This window comes from Cucumis melo, chromosome 12 (genome assembly GCF_025177605.1).
Source record: "Cucumis melo cultivar AY chromosome 12, USDA_Cmelo_AY_1.0, whole genome shotgun sequence".
Lineage (NCBI taxonomy): Eukaryota > Viridiplantae > Streptophyta > Magnoliopsida > Cucurbitales > Cucurbitaceae > Cucumis > Cucumis melo.
This window is the reverse complement of record NC_066868.1, coordinates 16699352-16716937: the sequence shown is the minus strand read 5'-3', so window position 1 is coordinate 16716937 and position 17586 is coordinate 16699352. Positions and strand designations below refer to the sequence as shown.

General features: G+C 45.2%; 1 protein-coding gene, 1 long non-coding RNA gene and 1 pseudogene across 3 annotated transcripts in view; 1 reads left to right on the top strand and 2 right to left on the bottom strand.

The window, feature by feature from the left end:
• LOC127144422 (uncharacterized) overlaps positions 1 to 4866 on the bottom strand; it is a 58061-nt gene extending 53195 nt beyond the window's left edge. Inside the window, exons 1-2 of one of the 2 annotated variants that reach the window (XR_007816045.1) lie at positions 4759 to 4866; positions 1166 to 4700 (exon numbers count right to left, since the gene is read on the bottom strand). This is a non-coding gene — a long non-coding RNA (uncharacterized LOC127144422). Of the gene's footprint in view, positions 1 to 667; positions 4701 to 4758 lie in introns of those variants that run through there. The other variant, XR_007816044.1, reaches the window with a different exon arrangement.
• A 199-nt stretch (positions 4867 to 5065) lies between these two features.
• LOC127144421 (NADH dehydrogenase [ubiquinone] iron-sulfur protein 2-like) lies at positions 5066 to 16177 on the top strand. The gene is given in 6 exon segments (XM_051080332.1): positions 5066 to 5946; positions 8247 to 8709; positions 9283 to 9288; positions 10770 to 10817; positions 10820 to 11009; positions 15839 to 16177. Coding segments are annotated over 6 exon segments (1149 nt in total). The 5' UTR covers positions 5066 to 5790; the 3' UTR covers positions 16125 to 16177.
• LOC127144377 (uncharacterized) lies at positions 6960 to 7759 on the bottom strand (annotated as a pseudogene).
• Positions 16178 to 17586: the final 1409 nt, after the last annotated feature.

Genomic DNA, 17586 nt, shown 5'->3' with positions numbered 1-17586 from the left:
CACCGCCCCTGTCAAGGCGGAAGCTGCGGGTTCGAGCCCCGTCAGTCCCGACAAAATCCCAATCGTACTTTTCCTGCCCAACCATCAAAATCGAATATTCTCTCTTTCTTCCTTCCCACGGAGCGGTAGGGGAGTTGGAAGAAAATGCCAGTTTAGTCAGGCCTATGCAAAGAGCTTTTTTTGCTTTTTTAGGGAGTCAAAAAAGACAAAAAAAAGAGTGATATAAGAAAAGTGGAAGAAAGAGCTATTTTGGTACTGAATTTCATGGAAAAAGCTTAGTCCGACGGCTCCTCCGGAGTAGTCTTCTTCCATATTCACTTTCCTCTAAATAGTAGGTTCATTAAGCCTAGGACCCATGAATGAATTGCTTAACATAATCAGTCCCATAAGAAGATAGTGAGTTCCATTATAATCAGTCCAAGAACAAGAAAGTGAATTTCAGATAAAGGAAGCATAATAATGAAATGAATCTCAGATCAGATCAATCTCAAATTAGTCCCGCAACAAAAGAAAGGGAAGGCTCGACTGAAAGGAGAGAACAAGGCTCCGTAGGAGTTGAGAAGGAGTTGACAGTCCCGCAACAAGAAAGCCTAGTGGATGAAGTTCAGAAATGCAATCAAAGTTCATATGGTAGATTGAAGAGGACTGAGGGCTCGACTGAAAGGAGAGAACAAGGCGCAAAGAATTTGCGAGGGGTCCAGAATAAATAAGGGTCCGGACTAGCTTCATTCCATATTCACCTGTCCTCCGGCGCGAAGCGAAAGGACTGTGCAGGAGCGAAGCAGAATCAAGCTACGAAGGACAGGAGCGAAAGCGGCTCGACTGAGGTTAGGAAGGTTCAGAGCGAAGGTACTCGTAGAAAAAAATATAGGTTCAGAGCGAAGCAGAATCAAGCTACGAAGGTTCAGAGCGAAGCAGAATCAAGCTACGAAGGTTCAGAGCGAAAGCGGCTCGCCGACGATAGGGGGAGAGGACCGAGACTAAGAAGGAGAGGAGTGCAAGTCAGAACCATTAATATTCATAGACGAGACCAGAGGAATTTTGAGTGGAATTCATGATCCGTCCTTATTCAAAGAAGATCCCTGTCCGGAGGATTTATCCGGAGGACTATCCATATTAACCTACGGACCACAAACCATAATCAAACTATGTTCATTTCTTTTACCTGTCCTAGGCTTGATTCTTGAATTGCAATTAATTAAACTACTTTTTTCCTTCTAAATCTGACTTTTTCGAATCTTGATATATAACGATAATTGAGTGAAAAACATTTCTTGATCCTCTCTTTATCCGGACCAGAAACTAGAACTATAATCAAACAATGTTCATTTCTTTGATAGGCTTGATTCTTTCATTGCGTTTTCCCGTCTTTTTTCCTTCTAAATCTGACTTTTTCTCATCTTTCTATTTAACGAAAATAGATAAAAAAATCAGGCATTTGACTTTCTTTCTTGCTACTTTATAGGCCCAAAACCTAGCATTTTCTGAATTTTCGCTAAGGATTACAAGGTCGTTGATTACAAAAATTCATAGGTTTCATTCTCAATTCATGAATTTCTTTGTTTTTTTTCTCGTTATTTCATAACCTCCGGACGACTCCAAATCAAAGGATACAAAGGTTAGGACTTGAAAGCGAAAGTCCTTATTCCTTATTATGTGAAGGAGCCCGACGATTATCAGAACAATATACCGCCTCCGGACGAGTCAGAAATCCATATTCATCTGTAAGGATCAAAGAATTATCTCAGCTCATTGAATAAAGACTTCCTTATTCTTCAAATTCAAAGGAGTGGAACTCAGTCAATGGAATATGAACCTCCGGACGAGTCAGAAATCCATATTCATCTGTTAAGGCTCAAAGAATGAGAAAATTCTTTTCGAATTCCACACTCAAAGGTTTGAGAAGCGACTTCACAGGTGCGAAGCAGCTCGACTAAGTCAGATAGAGGCGGAGTAGGAGTTGAGTTGATAAGGACATATTCACGAGCTATATACTCCGGAGGAGGTCGTCTTGACCCCGTAGCTAGGAGCAAAGAATTTGCGAAAAACCATATTCATCTTTCTTTGAGCCTTGCCTTCGCACCGCCTCAATGAACAAGGGGCCTTGATTCTGGTAGTACGGAAAAAAGAGATGAAAGAGAAAAGAGTGATCGATCCGATTTCACTCTACGGCTGACTATCTCAGTTCGAATGAAAGAGAGAAGAGCGGCGCACCTTGATGGAGACATTCCCCGATGAAGAGAAGAAAGAACAAACCAAAGAAAACCAATTCACTCCAAAAAAAAAAGAAAGATATGAAAAGAGAAAGATTGATTCCTTTTGTTTGTGATCCATTAGGAAAGAGAGAAGAATTGAACATCCCGCGAAATAAGAAGAAAAGATCAGACTCCAAAAACAAAGGTCCAGGTGACTCATTCATGGAACTAATATGAACTTCTCTTTCTTTTTCTCTTCTCTTTTCTCTTTCAGAAAAAAAGATCTTTCTTCTCTCTATCTTCTTCCTTCTTCTTTCTTCTCTTTTTGATTGAAAAGCACGTCGCAACTCCTTACGGAGCCTTGTTCATTGATTGCGCTCCTTCACACTCCTATCCTTATATTAGCTTCTTCCTCTCTATCTCCTTCAATATTTCACTTAACCTAGTTAGTGGTCTCATTGAGAATAAAGTCAAAGACTTTGCGGGATCAAATGGGTCCTCCGGTCTTAATACTCCTAACGGAGGGGTTAGTGGAATTTGAGAAGAATTCTCGAATTCAGAGTCGCTTCGCTTCGCGCCTCCCGTAGAAGGAGTCATGAAATGGAATATGAACCTCTGATTTTTTAGGAGTCTGAAATCCATATTCACCTGTGGTCTCATTGATAAGGACATATGAATATTCCACTTCGGACCTCTTCCATCTTTGATACATCTACATTGTGAAAATCAAGCCTATCCTCCGGACGGGTCCTCCAGACCTCTTTGATCCTAACGGAGCGGTCTCGCTATTCCATAACCTTGACTCCGGGCGTAGGTTTTTAGTGGCTTTCCTTTCATAGGCTTGATCTTTCTGGGAGTCCGTAGAAGGCCTCATAAGATCAAGCCCTTGTTCATTGAGTTTCATTGTCTTCTTCTTTCACCTTCCTCTTCTGAAACCTTCCAAACCTATACCGATAAAGCCTAGCGTAGTGGGCTTTCTCTTCCCTTCTAGCCTCCTTTTTTTTGAGCTCTTTCTTTATTCCTTTTCTTCCTCTCAGACTGATCGATGTTGTTGGGAGGCTTTCTCTTCTCTTTCTGGCTTCTGTCCTGTCTCATTCTTCCCTTGTTCATTGATCTCTTGTCTTCTCTGAAAGCTCTTTTCTCATTTTCTCCGTGGGAGAATGAGGAGGAAACTCTCAGTCCTCAATTCACAAGGGCCTAGCGAAGTCAGTGGATAGTCGGACCCCGTAGAATTATAAGAGGTCTAGATGCGAAGGACTTGTTCATTCCACTGATTTGATCCACAGGCTCGACTGAAAGGAGAGAGGAATCTGGACCTTTTTGGTTCTACGTAGCTTAATTAGTCCGAAGGACTTGTTTTGATCCATATTCATGGAGCGGAGTAGCTTAATTAGTCTGAAAGGAGTCCAAGATTCAAGCTGAATCAATGAACAAAGGCGCAAAGAATTTGCGAATTTGCGAAAGAGATTTTGCATTTTGATGGGTCTCGCCTCAATATTCTTTGAGCCTTGATTAGTGTATAAGGGTGTGTGTGTTTGGTTAGCATTTCTATCATCCATGTTGTAGGGTGAGTTTTGAGATAGGGAAAGAGGGGAGTTGGCTGTAGTTGAGACACCTTTTTCGTCTCGACGAGATGGATGGATTTCAAAGAGATGGTTAACCACTTTTTTCAGCGTAAGAGGTAGGCTTTGAGCCTCCGCTTCTCAAATTCTTCTAGTTCCATCTTTGATACATCTACATTCTGAAAATCAAGCCTATCCTCAGATTCTGATAGTGGAATGAATGAGTCCGTCCTCAGGACTTTTTTGAGTGGAATGAATGATTTTGATAGTGGAATGAGGAACTCATATTCATTCAGCCGACTGCCTTGCACTCCTGTTAAGGAGCTTCTCTTTATTCATTGATGAAGCTTGAATCTTGGACTCCTTTCAGTCGAGCCTCCTCTTTCATTCAAATTCTTTTCACCTTTTTGCACTCCTGTTAAGGAGCAAAGAATCAATCTCCTACTCCGCCTTCCTAACCTCAGTCGAGTTCAATGAGCCTTTCACCTCTCCTTTCAGGTTCGCAAATTCTTTGCTCCTTCTACTACGCAAATTCTTTGCGCCTTATAATATAATTGCCTTCGATAATTCTTTGATCCTTTTTTCTTGAGGGCTTTGACCCTTTTCGCAAATTCTTTGCTCCTAGCGTCAGGCTCAAAGAATTTGAGAGTCCTTCGGACAGATGAATATGGATATAAACAAGTTGCACTCCTTTTTTTTTGAAGAATAAGGAATGAGCTTGAAAATTCTGAGATCAGTCTTTGATCCTTATCATTTGGAGTCGAGTTATTTCGTCTTTGAAGGGCGAGAAAGAAGGGAGAATTCCTTAACTTTCAGTCGCTTCTCTCATTCTTCTCACCGGTCCGTGGTAGTTTAATTAGTCGAGTTATTTCTAATATAAAGGGAAAGGGCTCCTCTCCTTATCAGTCGAGTACCTTCGCTCCTCTCCTTATCAGTCGAGTACCTTCGCTCTGAACCTTATCAGTCGAGTACCTTCGCTCCTCTCCTTATCAGTCGAGTACCTTCGCTCCTCTCCTTATCAGTCGAGTACCTTCGCTCTGAACCTTCCTAACCTCAGTCGAGTGGCTTCGCTCCTCTCCTATATTGAAAACTACGAGTACCTTCGCTCCTGAACATAAATAAGGAATGAGCTTGAAAATTCTTTGAACCTCTCCTTCCTAACCCCTGATTCAACCCTGATTATCATCATTGACTCCTTCTTAGTCGACTTTCTTCGAACCGCCCCGTGGGAGTCTCGTCGATCATTCTTTGAGCCTTCGGACGGGTCAAGACGAGCGAAAGCGGCTCGACTGTCAGGAGAGGCTCAATGCAATATGAGTTAGGACCAAAGAATTTGCGAAGGACTTGTTCATTCTACCATATTCATCTTTTGGCTAGACACCATCCCCACGCCGACCCGTGAAGCACTTCGAAGTGCCATTCACACTTTTCTTCTTTAGCAAGTTCGGGAACATTGTGACATCAAAAGATAGGGAAGGGCGGCTGTCCGTTCACTTTCCGGAAATGGCAGAAATCTCTTCCAGTCTCGCGATCTGGAAATATCTGCTAGGATACTGAACCCCTCTGCGGATGGGTGGAGGATAGGCTTTCGGAATGAAACTACCACGGACCGGTCTCCTCAAATCCCTCATTAGGGAGTCTGCCGCTTTCTTTCATAACGGAGCCGAGAATAAGGGCTGGCATAGTTGTCTCTCGCATGCAAGGAGATGCTGCTGCTGGATGTCACGGTTCTGGGGCGCCATGATCCTTTTCTCTGGAACAAGAGAGGTTAGAATATGCGAGACCAAAGGCTCAAAGAATTTGAGAGACCAATCCATAAAATCAGAAGAGAGGGCACTGCCTTCCTTCCGCTTTCAGAGGTAGGGAATCAGCTCAGTGAGCTATTTATTGCCGCCAATAGCGCTTCGCTTGCACGCCAGCGCCACGCCTGGTAGAGCTATCGCGCGCGGGCGAAGGAGATGCATTTTATGTACTGGTAGTACTGGACAAGCTCAGAGGGAATAATCTCTTTCTTCTTTCTTCCTTTCTTTCCCATGACGACTAGGAACAGGCAAATCAAAAATTTCACTTCGAATTCCGGACCTCAACATCCTGCTGCTCATGGTGTTTCACGATCAGTATTGGAAATGAACGGAGAAGTGGTGGAACGTGCGGAACCCCATATTGGATTACTCCAGTGCGGCACGAAGCCGCTGACGCCGAGTCGGCTCCTATGCCGCTAGCTATGCCCTGCTTGGTCCCCCGACACGGTGGAGGTTCCGTAGCGCGTCATGAGCACCGGGCTAAGGGGCGGTTTTTCTACTCAAGCGAACCGCCCTACCTTACTACAACATAGGGACAGAAGGGAGAAGGTTGTGAAGGTGGCCTCGTTATCCACACCTCTGGTCGGATGAATGGAGGACCTCCAAGAAAAAAGCCTAGGGTTTGAATGAGCGTTGGCGGGTCCTGGAGTGCCTGTCAAGGGCTCCCGCGCATACCCCGGGGTGATCATCACCACCTGCACCTCACATCTCGGCACAGTGGAACGTGTAACCCGCCTGCTGTCTCATTCAACTACATTTGTTCCTTCCTATAATCCATAGCCTAAGATCAGGCAGCAGCGAGGGGCAACCTGCCCATACAGCCAGCGGGGAGGATGGCACTACTGGCAAAGACCGTCTGGCGAAAACGCCGCAGGCGCGAAGCGTGGTAGGCCTGCGCCGGGGGGGAGCATAGCATAGGCGGGAAAGGGAGCCCGGACGGTGGAAGAGCCAGGGGAGGCCGGGTCATTTGACGGAAATGGAAGGCTTTTCCCCTATTTTCAAAGGCCTCATTCAAGGTTCCGTCTGGTCGAAAGATCTTTATGGAAGTGCATCAATTCTTGGAAAAAGAGGTGAGAATACCCTATCGGTCGAGCTCAATTACATCTTTCCTATAGACAAAAGATCAGAAAGTCCATTCAATGAATAGATCTCTTTTCAAGGGTACGAGAGAGAGCGCTGCCTACACGCGAATTAGCTTCCGAGGTCAAGCAGTCTCAATATTGAACTACAGGATTGATTTGCGAATTCATGCTGGGCTGGGCCACCTCGAATGGCGTGAGCCGCATGCGGGGAGACCCGCACGTACGGTTTTTAGGGGGATCTGGTCGAAAGACCGGCGCCCACCCGACTAGAGGGACTGAGAAATTAATAGAGTACAAAACTTATCTTCAAGCTTTACCTTATTCTGATCGTTCAGAGGGCGATCGCGGAGTCACTGAATGAAGTCCTCCCTTTCTTTCGGAGGTGCTGACCCGCAGCGAGGCAGAGATGACTAAGTTACATATTCCATATGGCGACGACAACAGCATGTCGTAGAAGGAGATAAGAGGTGGAGCCAACGACCCACTAAGACTAACGTATCTACAACTACATCCCCGAGCGGCAGTCAAACGGAGGCGTGAATGCAAGATGCCAGCGGAATGATCGGCCGGACAGAGGCTAGGGCTGCTTTCTTCCCACCGCGTCCTTCCTTGTGTGTCGGAGATATAAAGCGAGTGCACCGGAAAAGAAGGGGAACTGGGTTGATCTATTCTATGGCGAAGCATCCGAAGCATAACTGCACACTCACACGATCTTTGCCGAGAGATAGGAGCATTCGGTGGAACCGGTGAACTACACTTGCTTCTGGATAGATGTGTGGGACAGAGGGCTCGTGGTACCTGCAGCCCACCCTTCCTCCTCTGCTTTGAGAACCGTGTGAACGGAGAGTGGGCAGAAGGGAAAGAGGTCCTCATACGGAGTCGCACACTGACTTTTTCTGTGCGGGAGACTGGAGAATGGGTCGAGTAAACTCCCCCGGGGCCGGCCGGCAAAATCACAGACTCAGTGCTATTTCTTTTTTCTTTATTGAATTTCAAAGGAGGCGCAAAGAATATTGCGAGGCAGAGGTAGTACTTCGAATGGCGAAGAGAGGCGGCTCGGCAAAGAAGGAAAGATGATGACTTCTTTGTTGGCGAAACGAAGGGCTAAATAGCGCCATTCTCTGAGCCGGTCTGGATTTCCAATGCCTCGGGAAAGAGGTCGATCTCGATGACAAGACCTTTTTCTTCTTTATTGGGTGCCTTCTTTTAGAAGTAGTCGGAAAGAGAAAGCCTAAAGAAGGAAGGATCATATTCCATATATCAGTCCAACAACAAAAGAAAGGGAAGGAGCAAAGAATTTGCGAACAAGGTTCAAAGAAAGCTAATATGGATATAAACAAGTCCTTCGGACGACTATCGATGACGCTTTGCTTACCGGCTCAGGCTTCCAAAGGCGACCAGCTTGAAATACCTTTTGTTACGTTACGCTGCCATTGATTTTTCCAATCTCATTGAATAGCATGGCCTGGGGTAACTTAAGTGGGAGAGCCGTGTTATGGGTGACCTTATTGCACGGTTCAGAGAGCACTTGTGTATGTGATGCAAGTGAACGTGTACGAAAAAGCTGTAGGAAAGTGAGTTCTTCGTTCCGTCGTCGACCCTATCTATGTTTCTACGATGGCCCAAGAACACGCTCATTCTTCAGCTGTAGAGAGACTTTTGAATTGCGAGGTACCATTACGAGCTCAATATATACGAGTCTTATTCCGTGAAATCACTCGAATTTCAAATCATTCACTTGCTTTAACTACTCATGCTATGGATGTGGGAGCATCAACTCCGTTCCTGTGGGCTTTTGAGGAGCGGGAGAAATTATTTGAATTCTATGAAAGAGTCTCGGGAGCCAGGATGCATGCCAGTTTCATACGACCAGGTGGAGTGGCACAAGATCTGCCTCTTGGCTTATGTCGAGATATTGATTCCTTCACACAACAATTTGCTTCTCGTATCGACGAATTAGAAGAGATGTCAACCGGCAACCGTATCTGGAAACAACGATTAGTGGATATTGGTACTGTCACTGCACAGCAAGCAAAGGATTGGGGATTCAGTGGTGTAATGTTAAGAGGTCGTGCGACATGAAGACATTGATAGCAATATGGGGGAAGTTCCCATCAGGCAACAAGGGTTCTGCCTGACCCTACTTAAGCATGCATATTATGTCAGTGAAGACTTGGTGTGAAGCCTTGGAGCTGACGTTAGAAGAGCAAAAGGCCCGGGGCTAGGGTAAGCTGAGGGGGGACAGCGTCAGTGAGCGAATGTGTGTAAGCCCAGTCAAAGATGACTGTTCTAGGCGGGGCGGGCCACCCACCTGAGAATGGTCTTGGTCCTACGGACCGTGAACGGATTCGCCTCTGGCCTCTGGGTACGTCTCCACCGCATAAGTTCACCGGGGTGGAGCACGGTCCGCCAAAATCGGCATAGGTTAGGTGCTATTGATGGAACATGGTAAGCCTATCTTTCTCCATATGGAAGTGCTGCGGGCACATAGAGATGTGGGTAGAGGAAGCCTCAAAAAGCGAAGGCCGAGCTGTAGGTCACGTGACCTGCACCGAGTTGGTGGCTGACTGGGCTTTTTCCTAGATCAAAGCGGAGAAGCGAGCCTGATTCTTATCCAAAAGTCGGTCGCAGAAAAACAAAGGTCCAGGTGACTCATTCATTCCAAAAAATAGCCGAAGCGAGACAGAAAGAAAGCATAGGAGGAAGAGCCATAGGCGCAGCAGCTAGAAGAAAGAGAGAGAGAAAAGCCATAGGCGCAGCAGCTAGAAGAAAGCATAGGGGCTAGAACAAAGCGAAGCCATAGGCGCAGCGCTTGTGATTAGAATCCCAGTCAAAAGAGAAATCAGCCTTTTGCCTTGGGAAAGAGAGAATTAATGAGAATGAAACTGGAAGTCTGACTCACACTTGAGAAATTCATGTGTCTCGCAAATGAGAGAGGATGTAGTAGGTCCATGAATGAATTGCCTTTTCTCCTAGGCTTTCCTTTCCAATCCCTATTTTTTTCTTTCTTCCTTTTCGATAATTCTTCTCCACAAATTCTTTGGGCCTCAGTAGCTTAATTATGAGTGGAATGAAAAGCTCAAATTCTTCTCATAGTGGAATTCGAAAAGAATTTGAGACTAAAATATTAGATTTCGCCTCTCCTTCTTAGTCGAGCTGCTTCGCACCTTTGAAGGATTCCACAAATTCTTTGCGCCTCGCCTTTCAGTCGAGCCTCTCCTTCTTAGTCGAGCTGCTTCGCACCGCGGAGTGGGATGGGAGTTGAGAAGAATTCTCAACTCAATGAACAAGGGCTTGATCTTACTTCTCCTTTGATCCTCTCCTATATCTGAAACTACGAGTACCTTCGCACCTTGAAGATTTGATATGGATTTCTGACTCGTCCTCCGTCATATGGATTTCAGACTCCTTCGGAGCGGTCCTCTGGACTCGTTTGAGTGGAATGAATGAGTCCTTCGCTTTCAGAGTCCTAACCTTTATATCCTCTTGAACTCGTTCCATTCTGCCTCTCCTTTCAGTCGAGCCCTTGTTCATTGATTCAGCTTGAATCTTGGACTCCTTTCGAGTCATTTCATTCCTCCTTGCGCTCCATCTTTGACTTAGTGGATCAAAGAGGTCCTCCGGACTTTGAAGATTCCACTAAAAGACTAGTCACCTGGACCTTTGAAATTCAACCAGTGAGGACCAGCCTTTATTCATTGATTTTTTAGCATCAAAATGCAATTCTCCCAAGAACGTTCGTCTTCATGTCTTTCTGGGAGTCGAGGGCTCTTCACTTTCATTCAGGTCTTTCCTTATTCCCTTTTTGAATGCATGAGACATGAAAAGAAAGAAAGCCTCAAGCAGAACCACATTCCTTTTGCGTGCGGATGTAGCTAAGTGTCTGACCCTTGTTTGTGATTCCCTGCTGTTGCGGCCTATCCTTGAATGCGCGCGCGTGAACCAACCCAAGAAAGAAGGAAAGGATGCCTCTCGGGGCATCTGAGAATGATTAGAGCTGTATGAAGGGAAACTCTCACGTACAGTTTCTTTTTTTTGGGGGGGGGGAAGGAGCCCGACAGGGTCCCCCCACTGACTTGGCCCGGGCCTAAGTGAAAGTGAAGTGGTGGGCCTACCCATCCCAACCAGGGGTATGCTGGGATTTGCGAAGAGCAGCACCTTACGATGTTCATGACCAATTGATCCTGACGTACCAGTAGGTACCAGAGGAGATCGCTATGATCGTTACTGTATCCGTATCGAAGAGATGCGACAAAGTGTTCGGATCATTGTGCAATGTCCTAATCAAATGCCTAGTGGGATGATCAAAGCCGATGATCGTAAGCTATGTCCTCCATCACGATCTCGAATGAAACTATCCATGGAATCGTGTGCCGTGTGAAACGTAGATCATCGCCGTTCTTAACCGAGACTCAGGTTAAGCTCCGTCTCGGAACCTTGTGGGGTTAGGAGTAAAGCATCCCGAGGTTGACGCATCTCGTTGGGCGTGGAGAAACATTGGGAACCAAAATAGCTTTCTTCGGAGCCGTTTCTTCTCCCGTCCCCCCGCCCCGGCATAGCGCTTCGCTTTCGGTGATTCTTCCGAATCAACTGACTTCTCCCTTCTTCATTGATCTGGGGGAAAAGGAACCGTCTACCTGTTGGGAAGCTAGACATTAAGTAAGTGGCTTGATGAGGATAACTAAGCTGACACGCCGGAGTTGGCTGCTGGCACAACTGGGTGGTGCCTTACCGCACCGCAGGTTCACGCGCGGTAGCGTTCGTGGTGGTGCTTCAGGATTCCAATGTACCGCATCCAAGATCAGAACGAGCTTGCCGGCGGACCATTGCCGTCCCATTCTTGAGTGAGCTGGAGCGCAGCCATCTTATCCACTGAACTAGCCTTAAGCTATTGCTTCGGGTCGAAGCACTAAAAGAAAAGGACCAGGAAAGGCGGCGGTATAGGAACCACGGGACCCCCCCACTAGTCTAGTAAAGGGAAAAGAGAAGTGCGCTCCTCTCCTGTAAGTAAAGCAGCTTCGCACCTCTCAAGAAATAAGAAGAGCAGCTTCGCTAAAGAGAGAATGAAAGATCTCATTCAGAGATCATGAAACTCTCTTTCATACTCTTTCTCTTGTTCCGCTACGTGGGCTTCCTCTTTCTTTTCCCTTTCTTGGTCGAGCTGCTTTGCTTCTCTCCTGCGCACCAGCTTCAAAAGCCCTTTACCCTTTGAATAATAAGGTCAGCTTCATAGTTCCAACCTAGATAAGGCTTTTTTATGCCCTTTTTTTAGGTTGGGTTGCTGGATACGGGATCCTCGTAGTAGGCTGGACCAAGATCCAGCCGAGAGAGGGCAGCCTTTAGAAGGAAGAGGTTGGGAAAGCAAGAGAAGGCTGAGCCTTTTCTTATCTTTTTCCCTAGGCTTTTTTCTTCAGATTCCTTAAAAAGAGGGATTTGGATTATTGACCCAATGAGAAAGCACTAACATCTTCCTCGTTGGGGCTTCGCGCACTGGGAAAAGGCTAAGGCGACGGGAAATCGGCCGTCAGATTAAACTACCACGGACCGGTATCGAGAGGGCTATCACAGTCAGGTGGAAATTACCCCCTATTTGTAAAGTACCCCTCTTTCATTATTATGTTAGGGGGTTGAGGCGAGAAATGGCTTGATGAACCCTTCCGTTCGCCACGCACCGGCCCCATTCACTTGCTTATCGTAGAGGCTTGAAGTATACAGTGCCCCACAACGTAGAATAGTATAGTGGGGTTGAAAGACGAGAGTGCCCGCCCTTTCTTTCAAGTAGGCCACTTTTTCCTCCACGCAGCCCGGGATAAGCGTGACCGTGTATATATATCTATATATATCTTCTCCTCTCTCATTTCTCAATGTCCGCTTCAACCGCTCTTTCAACTACAAAAAAGCTCAGTTGGCTTGACGAGCGCAGATGTGAGGAAGCGGGAGCAATCAAACAAGAAAGATCGAGCTTCAGGCGAAAGAACGAAACTTGAAAGCAACCCTACTTAAAGGAACCTACTAAAACGAAAAGGAAGAAAGCCTAGCGAACAAGCCAGATCAATTATTCATTTGGCGGATGAAAGGAAGTGAAAGGAAGAGGAAGAATCAGATTCAAGTCATAAGACGATAGAGGAAGAGGTTAAAGGACAGCGGGGAAGAGATGAAAGTCATAAGAGGTAAAGAAAACTCCGCGGAAGGAAAGGCTCAAAGAATTTGAGAGAAGCTTGCTTTTCTTGTACTTTTTATAGGACTAAATAGTAGGTTTGAAGGAGATTTTCATGGGAATGCAGTTCGTTTCAGAGTCCTAACCTTTATATCCGGAAGGACTTTCTAGGTCAATGTTTCTGACTCAAAAGGACAGGCCTAATTAATTAATATGGATTTCTCAAATTCTTTGATAAGGAGTTCCACAAATTCTTTGCGCCTCTCCTTTTAAGAACATAAGCTACGCCCTTCTTCATTCAGGCTCCTAATAAGGGATAATGACTTTCGCTCTCAAATTCTGAGATAATTCTTTGATCCTTTGATTTTGGAGTCGAGTTCTTTCTAAATATAAGGGCTATAATGAAGGACTTTCGCTCTCAAATTCTGAGATCCTTTTGTTTTGAGTCGTCCGGAGGTTATGAAATAACGAGACTGAAAGGTGCGAAGGTACTCGTAGTTTCAGATATAGGAGAGGTGAGAAGAATGATAGAAGCGACTGAAAGTTAAGGAATTATCCCTTATTATTCGACGAAGGAGCCCTTGATTTTGATATGGATTTCTTTCCTTGCACTCCTTCTTTGATGATAATTCAGTCCTTTCGCCGATCATTCTTTGACCCTCTCCTCTCCTTACAGTCGACTTTCTTCGAACCTTATTATTTGGAGAGTGATTTCATAATGCACTCCTGAAAATAGTTCAGGGATCAGGACTGAGCTTGAAAATTCTTTTCACCGGTCCGTGCTAGCTTAATTGTTATTTCATAACCTACGGACGGACCCTTATTTAATCCATATTCACCTTCAAGGTGCGAAGCAGCTCGACTCAAAATCAAAGGAGCGGTTAGGAGTTGAGAAGGAGAGGCTCGACTGAAAGGCGAGGAGTTGAGAAGCTCATTGATAAGGGGAGGGTCAAAGCCCTCAATCAACTCGAGTGAGGTTAGGAAGGCTCCGTAGGCGCAAAGAATTTGTGTGGTCCTTATCCTTGAAATTTGAAGGAGTGCAACTCAGAAATTCTCCTTCTTTCATGACTCCTAACTACGGGCCTCCGCTCCGCTTCTTTGGTCCGGAGTAGCTTAATTAGGTCGTCCTCCGCTACTTTCTGAATATGGAATATCAAGCCTAGGATCATGAATTCCACTCAAACTTATGGCCTCCGTAGTCCGCTCCCTCCTTTACCTACTACGCCTTCTCCGTCCGCTCCGCTTCTTTACTGAAGTTTCCTTCTACGTGTGAACCTACTTAAAGGGCTTAAAGGAAGATAAAAGGAAGAAAAGAAAGCCCTATCCATTATTAAGGAAGGAAAGCCCAAGGAAGATATCAACTATCAAGTCAGAACTGGAGGTTATTACATAGCGAGACCGTAAACAAGTCCAAGAAGAAAGTTCAAAAAATCGAATCTTTCTCTTTATTCAATTTCAAATTCTTTGAACCTCTCCTCGCAAATTCTTTCCGCCTGTCCTTCGTAGCTTTATTCTGCTTCGCACCTTTCCAGTCGCTTCTCAAACCTTTGTTCATTGATTCAGCCTTTGTTCATTGATTCAGTCGAGCCTTCGCAAATTCTTTGGTCCTAACTCATATTGCATTGAGCCTCTCCTGACAGTCGAGCCGCTTTCGCTCGTCTTGACCCGTCCGAAGGACTTGTTTATATCCATATTCATCTGTCCGAAGGACTCTCAAATTCTTTGAGCCTGACGCTAGGAGCAAAGAATTTGCGAAAAGGGTCAAAGCCCTCAAGAAAAAAGGGAAACCATATATATTAGCTTTCTTTGAACAATGTAGATGTAGTCTATTAAGGGTTCTGACTTGCACTCCTGTCTCAACCCTTGTTCATTGATTCAGTCTCGCTCTCCTTTCAGTCGAGCCTCCGGACAGGTCAAGTCTCTTTCTTTCTCAAATTCTTTGAGCCTCTTCTGAATTTCTTCTACGTCTTCAGTCTCATTAATAAGGGCAGATGAATATGTCCTTGTTCATTGAGGACCCCTTATAATTTGAAAGCCTTGTGTTAAGCAATTCCAGAAGAAAGCCTATTAATGGTTCTGACTTGCACTCCTGTCTCAACCCTTGTTCATTGATGAAGCTTGAATCTTGGACTCCTTTCAGTCGAGCCTCCGGACCGTCTCATTGATAAGGACATATTTTTCATTTTGACAGGAAAAGTGGAAATATGCCACTCTTATTCAATGAAGTGCAATATTGACTGCAAAATGGCTGATTTTTCTTCTTGCTGTTTGCATAGGCCAAAAAAAAGTGACTAAATGTCCATTTGCCCAGGGAAAAGAGTGCAAAATGGCTGATTTGAGGTCTTTTCTTGCTGCCAGCTATAAACAAGTCCGACGCACGATGAACCTTGCATTTTGTGCATTTTCGCTAATACCTACTATTAGAAGAATTGCATTTTGATGCCTCATCGTCCGTAGTTTCATCTAAGGATGCCTTGTTCAAAGAATATTGACCTCTTCCTCCCCTATCTTTTTATGGCCTTCTACGCCATAGGCTTTCTCTTTTTAGTAGTCCTCTTTCATTGATCTATTTTTATGCCACAAACAACTAGAAAGAAAGGAAGATAGGCTTGAATCTTTTGAGTAGGTTTCAAAACATAAGAGAGAAAGTTGGATCAATTCCATAAATAAGTCCCCCAAGATAAGGATGCCTTGAGGCAAAGATCAGCGCTTTTGCTACTGAGAAAGCGAAGGGTCAGCGCGAAGGTTCAAGACTTAGCCGAGCGTTAGCGAAGCCTCATTCTCATAGCGAGGCTCGGAGAGTTAGCGAAGCGCTGTAGTAGGGGCCCTATGTGCTATAATGCTGAGCCAAGGACGCTCCGCCTTATCTATATCAGCAGTCAACTGAGTTCTTCACGAATTAGCTCCTTGGTAATGGCTCAATCTATAGATAGAAAGCCCTATGATGGGAAACTACCACGTGAGGTTTGGAGAGAGATGGGACCGGCAAGACCCAGCCAGATGCAAGCTTTTTCTTTCAATAGCCGGCCAAATGACTAAGAGGATCATCATCGGTCTACTCTACCTCAATTCACCATTTCGAACTTTATACAGAAGGTTTTTCCGTACCAGCTTCTTCTACCTATACCGCAGTGGAAGCACCTAAAGGTGAATTTGGTGTCTTTCTGGTCAGTAATGGAAGCAATCGTCCCTACCGTCGTAAAATAAGAGCACCTGGCTCTGCCCATTCACAAGGACTCGATTCTATGTCCAAACATCACATGCCAGCGGATGTGGTCACCATCATAGGTACTCAAGATATTGTGTCTGGAGAGGTAGATAGATAGGACTACTAGTTGCTCGATCAGGGCCAACGCTTTATTGCGAGCCAAAAACCTCAGCGGATCCTATAAAGAGAAAGCAGCCTAGTGGAAGAGGTTCATATGGAAATCAAAAGCTCCAGATGAGGGGCAAAGAATTTGCGAGTGGACTTTATTCTTCAATCAGATTTTCACCCTTTATTCGTTGCGCTCCTGAAAATTCAAAGGATAAGTCTTTATTCAATGAGCTTCTCCTTTGATCCTCTCCTTCTTAGGAGAGCTGCTTATCGCGCCTTGCTCTCGGTAATTTAGAAGGCACTGCCTGTGTGTGTGATCAACTCGGCTAGTGCGAAGAGCATGACTAGCGGCCCTTAGGCCAGGTTTAGAAGGATAGGCCGGAGGTTGATGAAGTCGCAGTGCCTTCTCTTGTAAATATATTATATGGCTCAGATCTATGAGCCTGTGGCATTTCTCACTGGACGCCCCTTTTCTTTCATGGAATTCTCTCCCGGAGCAGAGCAGCAGAACTAACAACTTTCTTAGAAGGTAGATTACGAACTTCAAAACGTCTTTGAAAGTGGATGAGATGGGTCGAGTCTATCTGTAGGAGATGGAATTGCCCGAGTTTATGGATTGAAGGAGATTCAAGCTGGGGAAATGGTGGAATTTTCCAGCGGTGTCAAAGGAATAGCCTTAAATCTTGAAGAATGAGAATGTAGGCATTGTTGTCTTTGGTAGTGATACCGCTATTAAGGAAGGAGATCTTGTCAAGCGCACTGGATCGATTGTGGATTGTTCCGGCGGGAAAGGCTATGCTCGGGCGTGTGGTCGACGCCTTGGGAGCACCCATTGATGGAAGAGGGGCTCTCAGCGATCACGAGCGAAGACGTGTCGAAGTGAAAGCCCCTGGGATTATTGAACGTAAATCAGTGCACGAGCCTATGCAAACAGGGTTAAAAGCGGTGGATAGCCGGGGCCAACGAGAACTGATAATCGGGGACCGACAAACTGGAAAAACTGCTATAGCTATCGATACCATATTAAACCAAAAGCAAATTCACTCCACTCAATTCAAATGCTTTGCTTTGAACCTCTGTTTTTTTCTTGTTCGGATTCTGCCCCCTATTAGCATTTTTTTGTCTATCGGAGCAGAAGGCAGAGAACAAATCAGAGGAGGGTGGGCGGTTCTCATACCCCTCTTTTTCATACTTTTGAGTATGATCCTATTTCTGAATATTAGAAAAGGATCTTTTCAAAAACTCAAAAGAGGAAAAATCTTTTTTTGGATCCTCTATTTAAGCCTTCTCTCTTTGACCTCAATCTGCCTCTACTTTCTACGTTTTCAATTTCATACTCTTTTTTCTACTACTATTTGCGCCAGCCTTATGATCACTTTTTTTGATAATCCTTCTTCTTCGACTTATTTTGATAATCCTTCTTCTTCGGAGGAATCCTTCGCCCTCCAGGTCCTCTCGGAACCTTGGCCCGT